Here is a 20,166-nt window from a genome sequence, read left to right as displayed (position 1 = left end):
ATCCAGAAAAGTTCCCCACAATAGCGGGTCCATTCTCCTGTTTACATTTGCTACATGAGAGTGAGCTGCTGTCAGTGTGTTCTCCCTTCAACTTTGGAATTTGCTCTATGCTTGGTTCTAAATAGTCCAAATTTATTTGATCTTTTGGGCATGCTGCAAAGCCCCTAATTTTGAGCTGGTTTTTGAGAGGGTCTGCTGATGGATCTGTTAGGAAACTAAGGTCTAGGATGTTTTGGATTTGGAATCTAGGGGCTGGAGTAGTATGTGACGGTAGGTTGCTGCTCTTTTGATTTGATTTTTAGTATGTAAGGAGTGCATCTTCAATCAATTTGCTTTAAATCCCAGTAAAGAGCTGCTGGCACTTCTTTACTTCCAGCAGCCCTCTGATTAGGAGGCTGAGTCTTGGTTTTGCCAAGAGCAGGAAGAAAGGCACAAAGGGTATGTCTAGACTGGAATAAAAGACCCACAGCAGCGCCATGGTTGACCCAGGTCAGCTGACTCAGGCTCCGGCTGTGGGGCTAAACATTGCTGTGCAGACATTCCAGTTCGGGGTGGAGCCTGGCCTCTGAGACTCTGCCCTCACAGGGTCCCAGAGTCTGGGCTGCAACCCGAACCTGAACATCTGCACAGCAATTTTACAGCCCCACAGCCCAAGCCCCAAGAGCCCAAGTCAGCTGACACAAGCCAGATGCATGTATTTAATTGATGCGTAGATGTACCCTACATTGCAATGTAAATCCAGGGTTAATAGAACTCAAGTTAGCAGACCCTGGTTTGTTTAACCTAGGTCTTGAGTGTCTATACTCATCTGTAACCCCAAGTTAGGAATTGTTGAACCTTGGGTCCGAACCTGGGGCTCCATTACATTACACTGCATTACATAGTCCCAGGTCCAATCACCCATATTGCAGATTTTCTAGTGCCTTCCCAAAATGTGACTGCTGTCACCCTTTCTTCATTGTGAAGTGTGGGAAAATCTGACTGTCCACCAAACTTGACTGTCCAGAGGACAAAGGAAGTCAGCCCATGGGATTGTGTGATACTTCTGGAGAATTCCCAGAACAAGAGTCCAGTGGGATTGTGCCTACGCTGCCAAGCAATAGGGCTTGAACCCTAGGGCCTGGCTACGGTGGCTAGGTGCCTGGTTTTTGACCGGAAAGTCCTGTCGAAAAGGGGACCTGACAGTGTCCAGTCACAGTGGGTGGGGAAGGCAGGGAGGTGCCAGGTCATCACCTGCCCAGCCCCTACTCAGCTGGGGCTGCCTCCTACTTGCATCAGGCAGCTGCAGCTCCCAACCCTGGCTCCGCAGGCAAGTCCTTCCTGACCTGGGAGGGGAAGAGCAGTGAGTGGTAGGGAGAGTGGGGAACAGAACTGAACGGGGGTGGGACCTCTGGGAAGAGGCAGGGCAAGGAGGAAGAGGCAGAGTGGGGGAGATTCTGGAACTCCTGCTAAATATTACAAAGTTGGCAACCGTAGTCCCACTTTGACTGAGTCTCAGATGCTCCACCCCATGTGGTCCTTGGTTTGACCTCTGGATTAGCGTGATTTGTGTGTAGACAGAAAGGGGGTAGGCTTGAGGCTGAGTTTGAACACTGGGCTTACAGTGCCGTGTAGACCAGGGATTCTCAAACTGGGGGTCGGGACCCCTGAAGAGATTGTGAAGTTATTACATGGGGGGTCGTAAGATGTCATCTTCCACCCCAAACCCTGCTTTGCCTCCTGCATTTATAATGGTGTTAAATATGTTAAAAGTATAAGTTATAAGGGGTGGGTCACACTCAGAGGCTTGCTAAGTGGAAGGGGTCACCAGTACAAAAGTTTGAGAACCACTGGTGTAGACGTACCCAAAGCGTGCAGCAGTCCTAGGTGGCGAGGGGTTTGGTCATGCTATAGGGCATGTGACTAGTGACAAGCCCACACTGAAAGTCCATTCACTCCTGACCCGGTAGGGAGGAAGATAAGACTAATGACTTCCTCCTTCAGGCTTCACTCAGCCTCCCTGCTCAGGTCTACTGAAAGCTGCAGCTTTCGGCATATTTCTGGACCTTTTAAGTCCCCATAACAAAAACAGGCCCCTAAGGGGACAACAAATCCTAGCATCTCATGCTCCACCTTCCTTCCAGATGACAAGGAACAAGGCCGAGCATTGGGGGCTGGAAACTGCAGTCTCCTTCGGGCTGCGTGACGCTAGGTGGCGCACCGTGTGCTGGGACCGGTAGTCTTGCAGCCGCGAGTGGTGCGTTGTAGGCTCTGTGACGTGTAATCCTCTCTCCCCGGGATCCCGGCGGGGTTCTCGCGAGATCACTGCTTCCCCCCCACACCTCTCCACCTCGCGAGAACAGCTCTTTTTTCAAACTGACCAATGACAATCTTGCTTTGGCTCGAATCGACCAATAGGAGAGCGAAGACGCGGGAAATTTAAATCCCGCCAGGGCGGGGTCAGGGAAGAAGGGGCGGGGACAGCGGCAACGTGTTCGCTGGTGGCCTAGGCGAGTCAATCAGTCAGTGTGGCAGCAGCTGTAGAGACGGGAGGCGGTTTCAGTTGTAGGTGGAGGTCTCGCGCGCTGCGTCCGGGAGACGGTGGGGGTGATGGAAGGAGAGGGGGGGAGTTCGGGGGGGGCTGGAGTGATAGGGGTGAAATGAGGTTGGGGGGTTTCTATGGGGTATTTAGGTGTGGAGGAAGGGCGGCGGTCTGGGGCTATATGGGCTTACGAGGGGGCAAGAGGCTGGGCGGGGCGCGGTTCTGGGGCTGTCTGGGGCGGAGGTGGTGGTGGTCTAGAGCTGTAGAGGGTGAAATGAAGTGGGGTAGTTCCTATGTGGTGTTTATATAGCGGGGTGGGGGAATGCACAACCCCCACCCTCCATGGCTTATTACGGGGCGCTAGTGTAGTGTCCGTCCTGCTGGAGGGTGGATGGGTGGGGGATTTCTAGATTGCAGCTCTCCCGGGGGAGGCGCTGACTGGGTTACTGCCTTATTTTGAATTGGGTGGTATGTTCTTGACCGTGTGACTGTAGCTGTTTCTTTGTGTTGGTTTGGGGCTTGACTCCCTGTAGCCTACATAAGGAACTGCGCTCTGCACCCCGTTATAAATGTAGTGGCTGCACTGTGCTTGGGGTGGGTCTGCAAAATGGCTATCTCCATTTAAAAGGCCATCATCAACTTTAACTCACTTTAGGGAACTGACTGGGTTTCAAGTTAGCTACCGGTTCTCCATCTACCTGCCCCCGAGTCAGGTTGCCAACCTATGTGTTTCTAATTTCACTTCTGTTTTTTTCCTGGGGTGGGGGAATAACAAACTTTTTTGTTGCTATGCCTGAACGACCAATGTTATTTGCAGAAATAATTAATCTGATTATGCATTGAGGGCTGTAAGAAATCTAAATATAAAATACATAATTTTTTGTTTATTCCTAGTAAATTTAGGTGTCACTTGTAACAATAGCGAGCTTTTTAAAAAATAAACCAAAACCATCCCTTCTGATTTTTTTTAACTTAACAATGGGATTTTTCAAATCAGAGACGATGCTAGTTATTTAGTTTTTAGGTGGAATTATCTGCAATCTGGACATAGTTCTTTATCTTTAACCCCAATCTTGATTTCACATCCATGTCTTAATCTGAAATCTTTTTGGCTAAAATAAGTTAATTGCTAATCTCAGATCTGTTTCAGGTCTACCCCTTAAATTGGTATTGCCTGAGGTCTGACTCCTGTAAAAGATGTCTACCAATGAGAATGCTAGTGCAGCAGTTGCCCGTCTGAACAGATTCAAGAATAAGGGAAAAGACACTACAGTGAGTATCTGATCATCAGTTGGAGTCTGTGTTTTTAAGCATAATTTAGCCCTTTAAAAAGATAAGTACAGTTCATCACAAATGCACATTTTGCCCCTCTCAGGAAATGAGGAGGCGGCGGATTGAAGTCAATGTGGAACTGAGGAAAGCTAAGAAAGATGATCAGATGCTTAAAAGAAGAAATGTCAGTACACTCCCAGATGATGCCACTTCACCTCTTCAGGAAAACCGGAACAATCAGGTAACTAAGTCCCCAACACGGTGAGATCAGGAGGCGTTTTTCCCTTATGCTGGGTTGTGGTTTCTTCCATCAGTGGATATGTTCCTATGTATGTCTGTGGTGCTGTGTAATTGTTACCAACTGTAGCTGCCCTGTATAACCTCAGACTGAAGGAACAAAAAGATACAGTATAGCCAGGCTTTGTCTACAGTGGGAAGATGGTTTTAAACACAATTATCTACACTAATGTTAAGTGTTTTTAATAACATTAATTAAAATTAATGTTAGCACACCTAACAACTAACTTTCCCAATGTAGACAAAACTATGGCTGACAAGGATTGGGAGTCCCATTATAATTGCACAATGCTCAATAAATTATTGTGCATTTAACCGGTGCTTTCTCATAGCACTGTGCCTTGCGGTCTAAGGGAGCTTTTGCTTGCTATATAGACACACATTCTTACCAACACAGTCTTAACAACTTTGTTTTTCATGCAGGCCACTGCACACTGGTCTGTTGAGGAAATTGTCAAAGGAATTAGCAGTAACAATTTGGAGCTTCAGTTGCAGGCAACTCAGGCTGCCAGGTAAGAACCTTCAAGGTCAAAGTTTATCCAACTCTTCTATGTGGCTGGGGATAGAGGGGTTCAGCTAATCGGAGCACAGGTATCAATCACAGCAAATACTTGTTCAAAGCCTAGTTCTATGTCAATATTGCTAGCACTTCTATAATCTGCTCTTTGGCAAGTAAACATTTTGGAATTGACACTCTAGTCAGCATGGAGAGTAGGGCCAAATGGAATTATAACCTAGCATCATGTATAAACTTTAAATGATGAAAGGTTTGACCTGACTGTGGGACTTCGAACCTGGCACACCTGAGCTGTCCCCCAACTCTGTTTCTGGTCTTAGTGGTGGCACAGAGGTGCTGCAATATTTTTTTCTATAAACTGAGAATGAAAGACTTTTTTTTTTTTTTTTTAATCTTGCATCTGTTTGTTTATATAGTATGCTGTTATGGATAGAACTGGGCGCTTACTTTAGGGCTGAGAATTTAAGACACTAATGTATACAAGTGGTAAACAGGTTCTGTGATGTCACTTCTGAATGAAGTGAACAGCACAATGGTTCCAGTTAGGAATGTGGTCCAAAACATGTAAGCTAGCAGAAAGATCTCACATGGTTTTTGTGCAGCCTCTGGCAGCTGCTGCTCTCTCGACATTAGAATATACCTCTTGAGCAGCTCAGATGCATTATTACTGTTGCAGCAGCATGAAGCTAAGTTTCACTTCAGTAACTGAACAAAACCTCTAAAGAAATTTTGCCCAAAAGCAATTTTGTTAACATTTTAAAGCTTCCTAGCTAGCTCGTGTTCATCTGACTTGTTGTCTGTCTGAACATCTCAGTACATTTTGCTGCTTCTGCTTTTGAAAGTTTTTTTTTTTTTTTTTTTTTTTTTTTTTATATTTTAAAAAGTGAATCTCAGAATAATTAAACTGTCCTAAAGATTTTAGTGGACAAAAATAATGCTTCCTTATTTTTATTTCTTCCTTAGGAAACTCTTGTCCAGAGAGAAGCAGCCCCCCATTGACCATATAATCCGGGCTGGTTTGATTCCAAAATTCGTCTCCTTTTTGGGTAGAGCAGAGTGTAGCCCTATTCAATTTGAATCTGCTTGGGCGCTTACCAACATTGCTTCTGGCACATCAGAGCAAACCAAGGCTGTAGTGGATGGTGGGGCTATACCAGCCTTTATATCCCTGTTGGCTTCGCCCCATACTCACATCAGTGAACAGGCCGTGTGGGCTTTAGGAAACATTGCAGGTATATCAATGTGATGTATGACCATTGTTTTCAGCCCTACTTCCTTATATACAAGTTGAAGAGAAAGCCATTCAGGCCAGATTTTCAAAATAGTGTAGTTTCCATTTACCTAGCAAGCAGAGCTCTCTTGCAAATCTGGCCCCACCCCCAATGTCATCTAGCATATAACAACCTGAACTCCCACATGGAAATGGTCACAAATAACTTTGTCTTTTGGGTAAGTACAGTATTCCATACAACTTCTATCAAAACCTGGCAATCTGTAAATTCCATTCGACACAACACTTCCATATTTCACTACCATCTTAATATAGTAGCTACTTCTTTTCAATACAGTCTGAGTAGACTCTGCTTTTTCTTGAAACAAGTGTGTTTTTTGGGGCGTGGCAGGAGGAAGTGAGTCTCATACTGAGGAACTTTCAGGTGTTTGTCTGCAATCTGCCAGGTTATAGTCAGTCCAATCTAGTTCTTGAATTCTAAGTTGATAAATTCAGATACAGCAAGAGTAAAATAGTGATGCAGATGATCACTGGAGCAATTATTTTAGTACTTGAATCCTAGAAATGGCTGTTAAAATATTGCATGGCTTAGGCAGTGAATTTCTGGGGTACCTCTGTGTTCTGCATAGTCTCAAAACCTTAACTGAGGCTGAAGTCATTTCTCTTGACGTCTAAAATCTTAAACTAGCCATAGCGTGGCAACTAGGAACGGTGGTTCTCAGCCACGAGAGATTAGAATTCCGAAGTACTTCATAATTTGCATAAGACACCATCTGGCATCTTAAAAATCCTTGCTCAGGAATGGACTATAGGAACTCATCAACAGCATTAAGTTCACTCTAGTTTTCATGCACAGTGCATTTATGTCTGACAATGTAGGGATATGTTAGGGTCCAAGAGCTTTTATTGAAATAAAAGCAAGAATGTTTCTATAAACCTGTTCTAGTGCTACAATGTGACTGCTTACTCCATGTGAGGGGGAAGGAAAGGGTCTGACAAAATAACCATTCAGTAAAAAACACTTCAACAAGACATCGAAGTAAATTGTGACCGAAAGATTTTAGTCTCTGAGAGTGTATTGAAATAACTTTGACTGTAACTAATAGGTGTCTTAAAATATTTTTAATCTAAGGCAGGGGTCCCCAACACAGTGCTCCTGCCTACTGGCTACCAGACAAGCAGCCACTGAGAAGCGTTGCCATCGAAATGCTGCTGAGAAGCATCAATGTCAAGAAGCGTCGCTGCTGAAATGCTGATGCCTCTTGATGATGCTACTGCTTGGCGGCATTTCAGCATCTGCTTGTCCGGTGGCCATGCTTCTCGGCGGCTAGTTGTCTGGTGCCCACCACATGGAAAGGTTGAGGACGGACCACTGATATCAAGGGTAGTAACAAACGAATTCAACTAAAGTATCTTAAAATTCCCACTTAGCATAACTCTCATTTACGTATTTACTCTAGAATTTCCTTCAGACAGAATGAATGTTCCAGGTTCAGTGCTGGGTCAAATACATTTTGTTGGAAGGGTGTGGGGCTGGGTTAGGTTTCCATTAGAACTAGGGAGAGTGAGGGAGAAAACTCATACTTAATTTTGAGTTTTGTGAAAATTTGTTACCAAACCTACATCTTAAGCCACATTTGAAAATATCAGATCAGGAAGTCCATGGCTTTAGTAGGAAAAAAAACATGCATTCCCAGTGGCTTATCATTAATAGCAGTTCTCCTTTTGTTCACCAATGCCTCTGCTTCTTAATCAGTATCAGCATTTAATGATTCACTAAACTAAGGAAGAGACACTGTTTATACACAGACTGCTGTTTGGTTAGGAGTTTCCTTTTCCTGACATAGATATTTCTTCTGGCTTTCAGGTGATGGTTCAGCCTACAGAGACCTAGTTATTAAGTACGGTGCTATTGACCCATTGTTGGCTCTACTTGCTGTGCCTGATATATCTTCTCTAGCAGTAAGTGTGCATCACAGATGAAATCACAACGGAAGCACCAAACTATTATAAATCACTAAAACTCCCAGCTGAACAGGAGCTAACCACAAATGTTTTACTTTTGCAGTCTGGATACTTGCGCAATCTTACCTGGACCCTCTCAAACCTGTGTCGCAATAAGAATCCTGCACCACCCATAGAAGCCATTGAGCAGATCCTGCCTACCCTAGTTCGTCTATTGCAGCATGATGACCGTGAGGTCTTGGCAGATACCTGCTGGGCAATCTCTTACCTTACTGATGGTTCTAATGATAGAATTGAAGTAGTAGTGAAAACTGGACTGGTGCCACAGCTTGTGAAGCTCCTGGGATGTGGTGAACTGCCAATAATGGTAAGATGGTGGTGCAGTGGCAGTATCGTAGCTAATGAGGTTAATCCGAGGTGCAATTATTGCTAGTTGATTACTTTAGCATGTATTTGTCTCACTCCTGTCTGAGTTTTTTATGGGGAAAAAAAAGAGCAGTGGCTTTCAAATCTTGTTAGCCATTTCATGTAGTCAAAAGGAGACCCATAACACATACTTTAGGTGATCCATGAGTAGATATAAGCTTAATTACTAAATGGTCTTTCCTGAGGACCTCACATGAATGACCTATGCAGCTAACAAGCTTCTTTCCTCAGTAACTTTAATAGCTTGACAATGTCTAATGACGTCACTCTGGTCTTGATTTCACTTATGAATCATGACCTGAAGAAGAGCTCTGTGTAAGCTTGAAAGCTTGTCTTGCACCAATAAAAAAAATACTACTTCACCCACCATGTCTCTTGTTATGAATCATGAGTAGGTCCCTACCAAATTCACGGTCCATTTTGGTGAGTTTCACAGACAGGATTTTAAAAATCATAAATTTCATGATTTCAGCTATTTAAAACTGAAATTTCAGTCTTGTAATTGTAGGGGTCCTGACCCAAAAAGGAGTTATGGGGGGGTGGCCAGGTTGGGAAGGTTGCAGTACTGCTACCTTTCTGTGTTGCTGTGGTGGTGGTGCTGCCTTCAGCACTGGGTAGCTGGAAAGCAGTGGCTGCTGGCCAAGATCCCAGCTCTGAAGGCAGATCTGCCCCCAGCAACAGCACGGAAGTAAGGGTGGCATGGTATGGTATTGTCATCCTTATTTCTGTGCTACTACCTGCAGAGCTAGGCCCTCAGTCAGCAGCTGCCCCTCTCTGGCCAACTATCTCGGAAGGTAGTGCAGAAGTAAGGGTGGCAATACTGCAACAACGCCCTCCCACCCCACCCCGTAACTCCCTTTTGGGTCAGGACCCCCAATTTGAGAAATACTGGACTCCCCTGTGAAATCTGTATGGGGTAAAAGGAGACAAGACCAGTTTTCATAAGGGGAGACCAGATTTCACAGCCATGGAAAAACACATTACAGACCGTGAATTTGGTAGGGCCCTGATCATGAGGCATGGATAATGACTATCAAAGATACTCCTTCAGACCTAGTAGCTTTTCTCAATTGACTAGTTTGAATTACCAATGGCTTCAGTCCACAACACAGATCTAAAGCTTGGCATTCTAATGGCAGTGCTTGGCAATGGAATCTGTTAAATGCGCATGGAATCTTAAAACTTAGCTCAATATGGCTAGAGCCTGGGTTCTAGGAGTCCAGCTTGAGTCTTCCTCCCATCTCCAGCACTTGTGATATGGATATTGTGCTAAGACCATATCTTCTCCACCTCAGTTTACCTTCTGTATAACAGCTGTAATATCTAGACCACTTCAGGTTTCTCAGATAAGAGGTATCCTAGTGGTTTATTCCACAGCAGCCCACTTAATAACTGCAGGGGATAAAGCAGAAGAGCTTCTGGTGGTGATGGTCTGCTTCTGAGGTGCACTACTAGTGGAACTTAGGGTATGTCTTCTACCTGCCGGCTTGGCGGGCAGCAATCGATCCAGTGGCGGTTGATTTATCACGACTAGTCTAAATGCGATAAGTCTACACCACCACCCCACCCCAGCCCTCCCAAGTGCCCTCCCGTCGACTCCTGTACTCCAGCTTGGTGAGAGGCACAGGTAGTCGACGGGGGAGTGGCAGCAGTCAACTCACTGCAGTGAAGACACCACAGAAAGTCGATCTAAGTATGTTGACCAAGTGCATAACTTAGATTGATTTCCCCCACCCCCCAGTGTAGACCAGGCTTTCAGTGATATGTACTAAATTCATCATTTTGCAATGTCTCTTTCAGACTCCATCATTAAGAGCTATAGGAAACATTGTCACTGGCACAGATGACCAAACACAGATTGTTATTGAATCAGGGGTACTAACTGTCTTTCCAAGCCTGCTCTCTCACCACAAAAATAACATCCAAAAAGAAGCAGCGTGGACCATGTCCAACATCACTGCTGGTCGTCGGGATCAGATCCAGCAAGTTGTGGATCATGGGCTTGTTCCATATCTCATTGGAATTCTGAAAAAGGTAAAAATCCGGTGTCCTCCACAATGAGATTCTGCAATCAAGTGCCAAAATTCAGGCCTTGCATATGGAAACATGTTCCCTTTCAGGGTGATGTTGACTGTAATTTACTGTAGGGTTAAGATGACCACTCTTCAGAGTTGAAGTTATTCTGGGCAAGTTTGCTGTGTGTAAAAAGGAGGCATTAAATGTGCTCTCTGTATGTTAATCATTTTTGGCAAAAACTTCAGCGCTGAGCTTCATATACTTTAACTTTAATTGCATGCTCAAACAAGCACTTGGATATCTTTAATGTAGATGGCCTCATTGATCTACTAGTCATTGCTTTCTTGTTACTGTCTATATATAAGTACGTCGCTCTTATTTTAAAACAGGGGGACTTCAAATCACAAAAAGAAGCTGTATGGGCTGTGACCAACTACACAAGTGGTGGAACAATTGATCAGATTGTGTACCTTGTTCAGGCTGGTGTCGTAGAACCTTTACTGAACCTGTTGTCAGCCAAGGACAGCAAAACTGTACTAGTTATTCTGGATGCTATTACTAATATCTTCTTGGTAAGTAAACCAAGGATTGTCCGTTGTTGGTAGGATGGTCTGTAACAAATATTCCTCCAATAGTCAATGACTGAAGAGGAGCTGCCTACTGCAGACACTTCCCACCATGTTTCATTCAGTATTAGTTACCTACTTCTGGCCATTGTTGCTATCTATAGAGTTCAGCCACGGTATCTTGTACCTTAGTATTCAGTAGCCAAGAGCCATGGCCTTGTTCATAACAGTCACTTTCACTGATTCTAAAAATGGCCATGTAGCAATGCAGACTCACCCCTGTGGCACCTCCTGCTGGTCTCTCAGGGAATTAGCTTGATTTCCAGGCTGGTGATCCACTACTGCTTGGCCCCCTTGTCCCTTTCTGGACTCTGGTGCTATGTTAGCTGGGGTGCTGCCCCCTGGCAGTAACCTCTTTCTCTCAGGGTCTCCCCTTCCTGGGAAATCCCCATCCACTATCCCCACCTCGCCTCAGTATCAGGCTACTACCAGTCATCATCTAGCCCCTATGCTCTGGGGCAGACTGCAGTATCAGCCTACTCATCACTGGCAAGGTTGGGTTTGGGTCTGCTGCCTTTGCCTACTCCTGGTCTGCCCTCTGCAACCCCCAGTACCTGCCTTGTTGTACGCCTCAGGCTGGAGCTCCCCAGCTCCTCTGCCTTTCCCCAGCTCTGCTCCACTCAGGTATCCTGCCTCTAGCTCTCTGCAGCCAGGCCCTTTTCCCTCTACAGGCAGGAGGAGTCTGCCTGGGCCTCTGTCTCACAGCCTCTTATAGGGGCCAGCTGGGCCTGATTGGGGCATGGCCCCAGCTAAGCCTACTTCCCCCAATCAGCCCAGGCTTCTTGCCCCAGCCACAGCCCTCTCCTGGACTGTTTTAAGCCCTGAAGGGCAGGAGCGGGTAACCACCCCACTATATGCTCCAAGTAGGGACAAATCATCCATCCCTCTTACAAAGTTAGTCATTGTGGTAAATGTGTGGTGCTGCAATACGTAAGCAAACCTCCCGAAGCATGAACCTTTCTATGGCTGATGCTTTGCAGGCTGCTGAGAAAATCGGCGAGAACGAAAGACTCTGTCTCATGATTGAAGAGTGTGGAGGCCTAGACAAAATTGAAGCTCTCCAGTCCCATGAAAATGAACTGGTGTACAAGGCCTCCTCAAGCCTGATTGAGAAGTATTTCTCAGCAGAGGTGAGTAACTGAAGGATTGAAACATAGGTTTTGACACTCTCCATCTCAACACAATCAAGTGTTTTAAAGCTTGAAATATTAATACTCATTTCAAACCTCTTTTTCCATCTCTTTAGGAAGAGGAAGACCAAAATGTTGTGCCAGACTCTACTGTTGATAGTTACACTTTCCAGATTCAGGGAAGCACTCCTGACACTTTCAACTTCTAGACTTTTCATACATTCCAGCCAGCTTCAAAAATCTCTGGGTTACCCCTCTGAGTACTGCCTTCTATTTGTCTTAATGTCTCTACTTATCTTTTTTAACTGTTTTTATGTGACTTGTATTGTAGCACTTTGTATAACTGAAGCATACTTGAACAGTTCAAAACAGTGTACATACTGTGTGAATTACTTCTGTAAATCTCGATCTTTCTACCTGAGTCTTGAAGTACACATGTAAATACTCTTCTACTTCCATACTTTTTTGGCTCTTATTGTGATTTCAGTGCAGGGCTGTGCCAATATAGCCTTCATGCTGTTTGGGATAAGGGAAGTATTGGTTTCTTGATGTCACATCTATGTACATGTGAAGAATTTGGAGGCTTAATAAATCATGCTCTTCTCTCAGAGCAGGAGCCACTGCCATGCACTCTATTCTCAATCACAGTGAAATCATCAACAGACTGAACTGGATTTTAAAGAGAATTGGTGTTCAGAATTTAATAAAATGGTATCGGAACACAGTGTGAACTGTCAAACTCTTTATTTTTAAAGGAAGATGTGGCAAACCAGATGTATTTACACTTTGTCCTCTTTTGCACTTCTGTTAATCAACCAGTTCCTCATTCTTAGTGGCTGGGTAGAGGAATGAGTTCCTAGCCCAGTAGATGAGTGCAAGTCTAATATGTGTAAGTGTGGTGGGTTTTTTTTTTTATTTTCCTGAAGCCACGGCACTTACTCTTCAAGCCTTGGATATGCCTAACTTTGAATGCTAGACAGACACAGCTGACTTATCACTGCATAATGGGGAGCAGTTATAACACTGCTTACTTGTTTGTTGCTACTCATACAGTTGTCCAGTACCACCCCTCGACAACCTCTGATAACACTCATGAATGTAGTGAAATTCTAGATATTAACAGGCATGTCTACGCTACCCTGCAGTTCAGACTATGTTGGTGTGATAGCAGTTGCACCGAAGTGCAGCTTCTTAACTCCCTCTTGTCTATGATGTGAGCATGATCTTAAAGGTTCCTAGTTTGCCTAATGTGGTCCTATTTGAAGAGATATGCCATAAGACTTTGACTCCTCATTAAGAAAGGATGTTGAAGGAATGGCAGCCTGTGATCAGATGCCTACCAAAAACCCTGGCAGTGGTTTCAGGGGATTGGGGGTGGGGTGGGGGAAAGTTGTATAGCACTACTTCTCCAAGGCTGGGCATGTTGACTTGATTCTTCTTTTCAGGAGGACATCAGACATTTTGTGGATGAATATATGCAGCTAGGCCTTGCTGTAATCTGTTTCATATGCATAAGATCATCTTGGAGTACAGTAGCTTCTACAGCAATTTTCCTCTTCAGAATCAAACATACTTTCAAGAAAGTTGAATACAGCATTCGTCCATTCTAATTTCTCTCTTGCTTCAGTAGCTTTGTGTGAGGTCATGTTTGTGCTGGCCTCCTTAAAGGAGGCTCATATTGATGCTCTTGAGAGAAGGGTAGGAAAAGAACCATATAATAGCATCTGAGGAAAAAAACTTGTTACTGAAATAGGCTGCTGTAGGACAGCCGTAGAAAACATCCACTAAAGAATGATTTGGTTTCCCATTCGATCCTCTACGCTGCTGTAAGTGGTGGTGATAATGGAATGCATTATGTAGACTATGGTACCTTTAACTTCCGCTGTAATTTAATCTCCTGTGACACAAGCTGAGGAAAAATTAAAATGCTCCCAAGTTGGAGAGAAAGTTGAACTCATTGAACATGTAACCTCCTGATGAATCTTCACACATCTTCTGCAAGCAATTCTATAATCTACTCATGCTGGCTGTGCCTGGAAGGTTGGCTTGCTGATAAAGTCAAGAACTACTGTAGGAGTGAATGTGGTACATCTATGGAGAAGCCATGACTGACAGTACCTGCAATCTAATTTAAATGAGGAGGTTGGCTCTGAGAGGGTACACCAGATAAGTGTACTATAGGAGGACTCTTTCTGGCTTTCAAAATAAAAGTTAGGAGAGAGTTAAATTTCTAGAGAAAACTTGCTGTAGATAATGTAGAATGGTAGCAGATTTCTAATCGGTATCAGCTGCCCAGGAAATATTTGCTATAGCAAGCAATAATTTGGAGTAAGGCCAACAACTTGGAATGTATTACTTCTTTTTTGTTATAACTTGAAAGAAAATCTAGCATGTACTTCAGACAGTGGAGTCTTCACTTTTTCCCTGCAAACCTCTACAAAGATTTGTTTATTTTTACTGTTTACTGAATAATCCTAGAAGACTGTGTAAGTATCTGTTCTTGATAACCTGTGCCTCTATAATTAAACACATCTGAGGCCTGATCCAAATACCAACACCTTTTCTGCTTTCTGGGTGCCAGGAAATGAATGAGGTAAATCAGCTTCTGGAGGCCCTGCAGGCATCCGAAGACTCACAGACTCATAGGTCAGAAGGGACCAATCTGATCATCTAGTCTGACCTCCTGCACAAGGCAGGCCACAGAACCCCACCCATCCAATTTTATAACAACCCCTATCCCAGGACCGAGTTACTGAAATCCTCAAAATTGGTTTGAAGACCTCAAGCTGCAGAGAAACCACCAGCAAGTGACCCGTGCCCCACGCTGCAGGGGAAGGCGAAAAACCTCCAGGGCCCCTGCCAATCTGCCCTGGAGGAAAATTCCTTCCTGACCCCAAATATGGCGATCAGCTAAACCCTGAGCATGTGGGCAAGAGTCACCAGCCAGCACCCAAGAAGGAATTCTCTGCAGTAACTCAGTTCCCATTCCATCCAACATCTCCCCGCAGACCATTGAGCAGACCTATCTGGTGGTAATCCAAGATCAGTTGCCCAAATTAACAATTCTATCATAACATCCCCTCCATATACTTATCAAGCTTTGTCTTAAAGCCAGGAAAGTCTTTTGCCCCCACTACTTCCCTCGGAAGGCTGTTCCAGAACTTCACTCCCCTAATGGTTAGAAACCTGCGTCTAATTTCAAGTCTAAACTTCCTAATATCCAGTTTATACCCATTCGTCCTCGTGCCTACATTAGTACTAAACTTAAATAATTCCTCTCCCTCCCTAACGTTAACCCCCCTGATATATTTATATAGAGCAAGCATATCCCCCCGCAGCCTTCTTTTGGCCAGGCTAAACAAGCCAAGCTCTTTGAGTCTCCTTTCATAAGGCAGTTTTTCCATTCCTCGGATCATCCTTGTAGCCCGTCTCTGAACCTGTTCCAGTTTGAATTCATCCTTCTTGAACATGGGACACCAGAACTGCACACAGTATTCCAGATGGGGTCTTACCAACGCCTTGTATAACGGTACTAACACCTCCTTATCCTTGCAGGAAATACCCCGCCTGATGCATCCCAAAATCGCATTTGCTTTTTTAACAGCCGTATCACATTGGCGACTCATAGTCATCCTGCTATCAACCAGTACCCCAAGGTCCTTCTCCTCCTCCGTCGCTTCCAACTGATGCGCCCCCAACGTATATCCAAAATTCTTATTATTAATTCCTAAATGCATAACCTTGCACTTTTCACTATTGTATTTCATCCTATTTCTATTACTCCAGTTTACAAGGTGGTTCAGATCTTCCTGAATAGTATCCCTGTCCTTCTCCGAGTTAGCAATACCCCCTAGCTTCGTGTCATCCGCAAACTTTATTAGCACATTCCCACTCTTTATGCCAAGGTCAGTAATAAAAAGGTTAAATAAGATCGGTCCCAAAACCGATCCTTGAAGGACTCCACTAGTGACCTCCTTCCAGCCTGACAATTCACCTTTCAATACGACCCTCTGGAGTCTCCCCTTTAACCAGTTTCTTATCCACCTTACAACTTTCATATTCATTCCCATCTTTTCCAATTTGACTAACAGTTCCCCGTGCGGAACCGTGTCGAACGCCTTACTGAAATCTAGGTAAATTATATCTACCGCATTTCCTTTATTTAAGTAATCCGTCATCTTCTCAAAGAAGGAGATCAGATTGGTTTGACACGATCTACCTTTATTAAATCCGTGTTGCAATTCGTCCCAATTACCATTGACCTCTATGTCCTTAACTACTCTCTCCCTTAAAATTTTTTCCAAGACCTTGCATACTACAGACGTCAAGCTAACAGGCCTATAATTACCCGGATCACTTTTATTCCCTTTCTTAAAAATAGGAACTACATTAGCAATCCTCCAGTCATACGGCACAACCCCCGAGTTTATCGATTGCTTAAAGACATTATGACCCTGCATGTACCCGGGGCATCACTGACTCCTAGACCCCGCCCTAGAACTAAGCTGCCGATGGGCTCTCGACAGTTGATGCCGACCCGATGCAGATCATCCCGGTCAGGGGACTGCTCTCGGGCCTGCTTGCCGTTCTGTTAGAGGCTGGAAACTGTGTTCCACTTTCATCACCAACCAGGTTGTCTGGTCAGCTACCATCGGAGCAGAGCTCCAGGCACTGCTCCATGCCAAGTAGAGAGTATGGGTGGGACAGGTACCTAAAACAAGGCTGGTTTTTTTTGGTTGGTTACTGAACTGAAAAATGGGTTATGTGCATGGCTTTACTACAGCTACGTGCAAGGGATTATAACTTGTCTATTTTATACTCTGTGGCTATATCAACTATGCTATTTAGCAAAATAATGTTTGTGCATCAAACAATCTAGAATGTTTTTTGTGTAGAGGATAACCCTTTAAGGCATATTGCATTCATCTTCATAGCTGGGACACCAAGGAGCTAGTTGATGTTAAGGCTTGTTGGGGTAAGTAATGATTCATTTAAACTGCCATCCAATTTACAATTGCCTCCACCCTTGCCCAAAATTGAGAAGGTGAAGAGAACCACCTGCTCCCCAATATCAAAAGCTTCAGCTGCTCTGAGTGCCAGAAGCTCCATGTTTCCATTCTCCAGCTCTCAATCCTCCAGCTTCCTCCTGACACTGTTGATACAATCGGTTTTTCAGTGAAAAAAATCTGCAGATATTGAACCAATTTACTTTACTTTACAGTCTCTACAATATTATTTTTATACTTTTGTGGAAGACGGCTTTCAGGACAATGCTACCATCCTGCAGTGTAATGTTGGTCCAATATCTGGTCAAGATGCATTTCCATAGCTATGTAGTATATTGATATTAAGTGGTCCACCAGGGGGTGCTACATCAATCCCAATGTGCTTTCATACTATTTAACAAGGTCATGTATTCTAAGGCCAGAAGGCATCCTTGTGATCATTTACTCTGATTGCCTGTAGAACTGTTCCTAGTGAGACCTGGCCTTGAGATGAGATGAAAAAAGATGGTGCTTTTCACTAAGTGTGAAACATTTAACCCTTTTACTGGGTTACAAAGTTATGCTTAGTGTGCACTAGAAAATAATAGTATGTTAGAAACAAATCTTTCGTAAATCTCCTATGTGCCTCACCAAGATCGTATTGTTGTTAACTATCTTATTCTATAAGATTCTTGGTTTTTATTAATCCACTCACGTCGAACAAACAAAAGTATATGGGGCCTGACCATGCAGCTGCTCCATACGCAAAGCAAGGTGAGCTTTAGGAGTTACAAGATGAGGTCCATAATTCTTGGAGTGATTTGCTCAGGTGTATTCCACAATAGGTGTGCATGCTCGCTACGTGCACTGGTGCCAGAAGTTTTTCCCATAGGAGTGCCCATAGGAGGGGAGCACCGCTGCAACCCCTGGAGTGGCACCTCTATATCATGCTATAAGGGGAGCTGCGAACTCCCCCCACCCTCAGTTCCTTCTTGCCGCCAGTGAAGGTAGTCGGAATTTCATGCTCCAGCCTTGCTGCAGCTTCTCTAGTTAGCCTTAGGAGTACAGTTGTTCAATAGTTAAATAGTTTCTCCAGTTAGTCGTCTGGCCTTGGGGCATGTCCCATGCCCCAGGCTTCATCATGCAACTCCTGTTGCAGTTCTGTGCCAAGAAGTGATCCGCACATGCAGTGTCTCTGCTGCTTGGGCAAGACCCACGTAAGTGAGCTCTGTGGGATCTGTAGATCTTTCAAACCACGGACTAAGAGGGAGAGAAGGACATTAGACTTCATTGTCTCCTAATGGAATCAGCAGTGACCCCGGCACACCGAACAAATTCGGCGCCCAGCATCATGTCTTTGGCATGGAGCGAACTCCCCTCCACTAGTCGGCACAGCTCTCTTTCAAAGAAGCAAGGGAGGACTCAGCGGCGCCGAGAGAAACATAGAGGTGACACCGGACCCAAGCTGGGCAGCCTGTGATCCCCCTTGGGACCCAGGCCTCTGACTCACATTAAGCAGAACAGCCTGGTCCCATCCGCGTGTGTTTCCCCCTGCAGAGAGGATGCTGTCGATGCTGGAGGCAACATTGGCCATGTGCGTGACCTTTTAACCCTTCCAGTACCTGGGGCGCCGCCTGAGATGGGCCCCTGGTCTCAAGGGAAGCCGCCACTGGGACACAACAACCCTCCCCGACATGGCACAGTCCTTGCTCTGAGGACCACTCACCACCTCACTCGACGTCGTCTTCCTGCAGCTCATGCGAGCCCTCTACCCTGCTTAGGCTGACTGGCTTGCTGCCCGTGAGGGAGCCTCAGGGCTCCTCACACCCCGTAACTGGGGTTACAGGTACCAGGATAAGTGGTGCTGATGCTCCTCCTTGCTTCGAAACTACCAGAGCTGATCCCATCACCACCAACATAGACCCTCCGACTTGAGCTCCCATTCTACCAGACATCATGCACGAGACTCATCTCGCGATTCACCGGACTGAAGCGTCATAGCTCCAGCCACCAGGGCAAGTACAGGAGCAGCACCTCGGATGGGTACCGATCTTCGTCCTTGAGGTCCCAGTCACGTGGACGGCACCGTTGCTCACGTCACTTCTACGGTACTATGCGGTCATCTGCGACCTCCACATCATCACTCAGCCACCTGTCTCTAAGTCATGCAGCTCTGCGAGAGCAAACTGCATGGCCCAGCACCCACGTCGGTCAGTGGCACGAAACACCATGGCAAGGGCAGTGGTGTCAATGGGCACCATGGCCGCAGATCCCTGCCCAGGCGAGACCCCATTCGGTGGCCGGAGCGTCTCAGGCTCCTTCGGCCTCCCTCCATGACAGGGAGAAATCAACAGGTCCCGAGCCAACGGCACTGCACCTGGACTCTGACCTGGAGATCAACCCACTGGTACTATCTGACACCCTAGGCTCTGTGCCAGTCCCCTCGCCGGTGCCAAAGAATACCATAGCAGCACCGCCACCTGTCCCACAAGAGAACTTCAAGGTTCAGCAAGAGCTCCTTAAGCGAGTGGTGTCCAGTCTCCAGCTCCAGGCTGAGGAGATGGAGGAGCTGTCTGACTCTCTCTTTAATGTACTGTCATCCTCCGCACCAGCCTGTGTGGCCCTACTTGTCCACCAGGGGATAGCCAATATCTCGACTACCCTGTGGCAAACCTCAGCTTCCTTGGCTCCCATCTCCAAGAAAGCGGAGAGGAAATACTTTGTGCCGGCTGAGGGCCACGAATACCTGTACTCCCACCCGGCACTAGGGTGACCAGATAGCAAGTGTGAAAAATCAGGATGGGGTGGGCGGTTATAGGAGCCTATATATAAGAAAAAAAACAAAAAATTGTGACTGTCCCTATAAAATCGGGACATCTGGTCACCCTACCCGGCACCTAACTCCCTGGTGGTAGAGTCAGTTAATCACTGGGAACGTCACAGTCAGCCCGCACCCAACCCTAAGGACAAAGATGCCAGGAGACTGGATACGTTTGGTAGGAAAGCTTATTCCTCAGTGAGTTTCCAGCTCAGGGTGGCCAATCACCAAGCCCTTCTAAGTTGATATAACTTCAATTTATGGGGGGTCCCTACCAAAGTTCAAACCTTTCCAGGACATATGTAGAGCTGCCACATGGTCCTCTGTCTACACCTTTTCTTCACATTATGCAATCATCTCCC

General features: G+C 45.4%; 1 protein-coding gene across 4 annotated transcripts; it reads left to right on the top strand.

The window, feature by feature from the left end:
- The first annotated feature begins 2,460 nt into the window (after positions 1–2,460).
- On the top strand, positions 2,461–12,451 carry KPNA2 (karyopherin subunit alpha 2). 4 transcript variants are annotated; one of them, XM_030534724.1, is made up of 11 exons: positions 2,461–2,544; positions 3,672–3,793; positions 3,897–4,034; positions 4,514–4,602; positions 5,571–5,839; positions 7,706–7,800; positions 7,907–8,170; positions 10,030–10,263; positions 10,635–10,817; positions 11,852–12,001; positions 12,118–12,451. In XM_030534724.1, exons 2-11 carry the CDS (start codon positions 3,719–3,721, stop codon positions 12,208–12,210), a joined length of 1,590 nt encoding a protein of 529 aa, XP_030390584.1. In that variant the 5' UTR covers positions 2,461–2,544; positions 3,672–3,718; the 3' UTR covers positions 12,211–12,451. The 4 variants fall into 4 exon arrangements, with proteins under 4 accessions (XP_030390584.1, XP_030390585.1, XP_030390588.1 ...); XM_030534725.1 differs by having other exon boundaries at positions 2,484–2,544; positions 3,661–3,793; XM_030534728.1 differs by lacking the exon at positions 2,461–2,544 and adding an exon at positions 2,557–2,580.
- Positions 12,452–20,166: the final 7,715 nt, after the last annotated feature.

Source organism: Gopherus evgoodei, chromosome 15 (assembly GCF_007399415.2).
Source record: "Gopherus evgoodei ecotype Sinaloan lineage chromosome 15, rGopEvg1_v1.p, whole genome shotgun sequence".
Classification (NCBI taxonomy): domain Eukaryota; kingdom Metazoa; phylum Chordata; order Testudines; family Testudinidae; genus Gopherus; species Gopherus evgoodei.
Note: the sequence above shows the minus strand (reverse complement) of the source record. Positions and strands in the feature narration are given on the sequence as shown.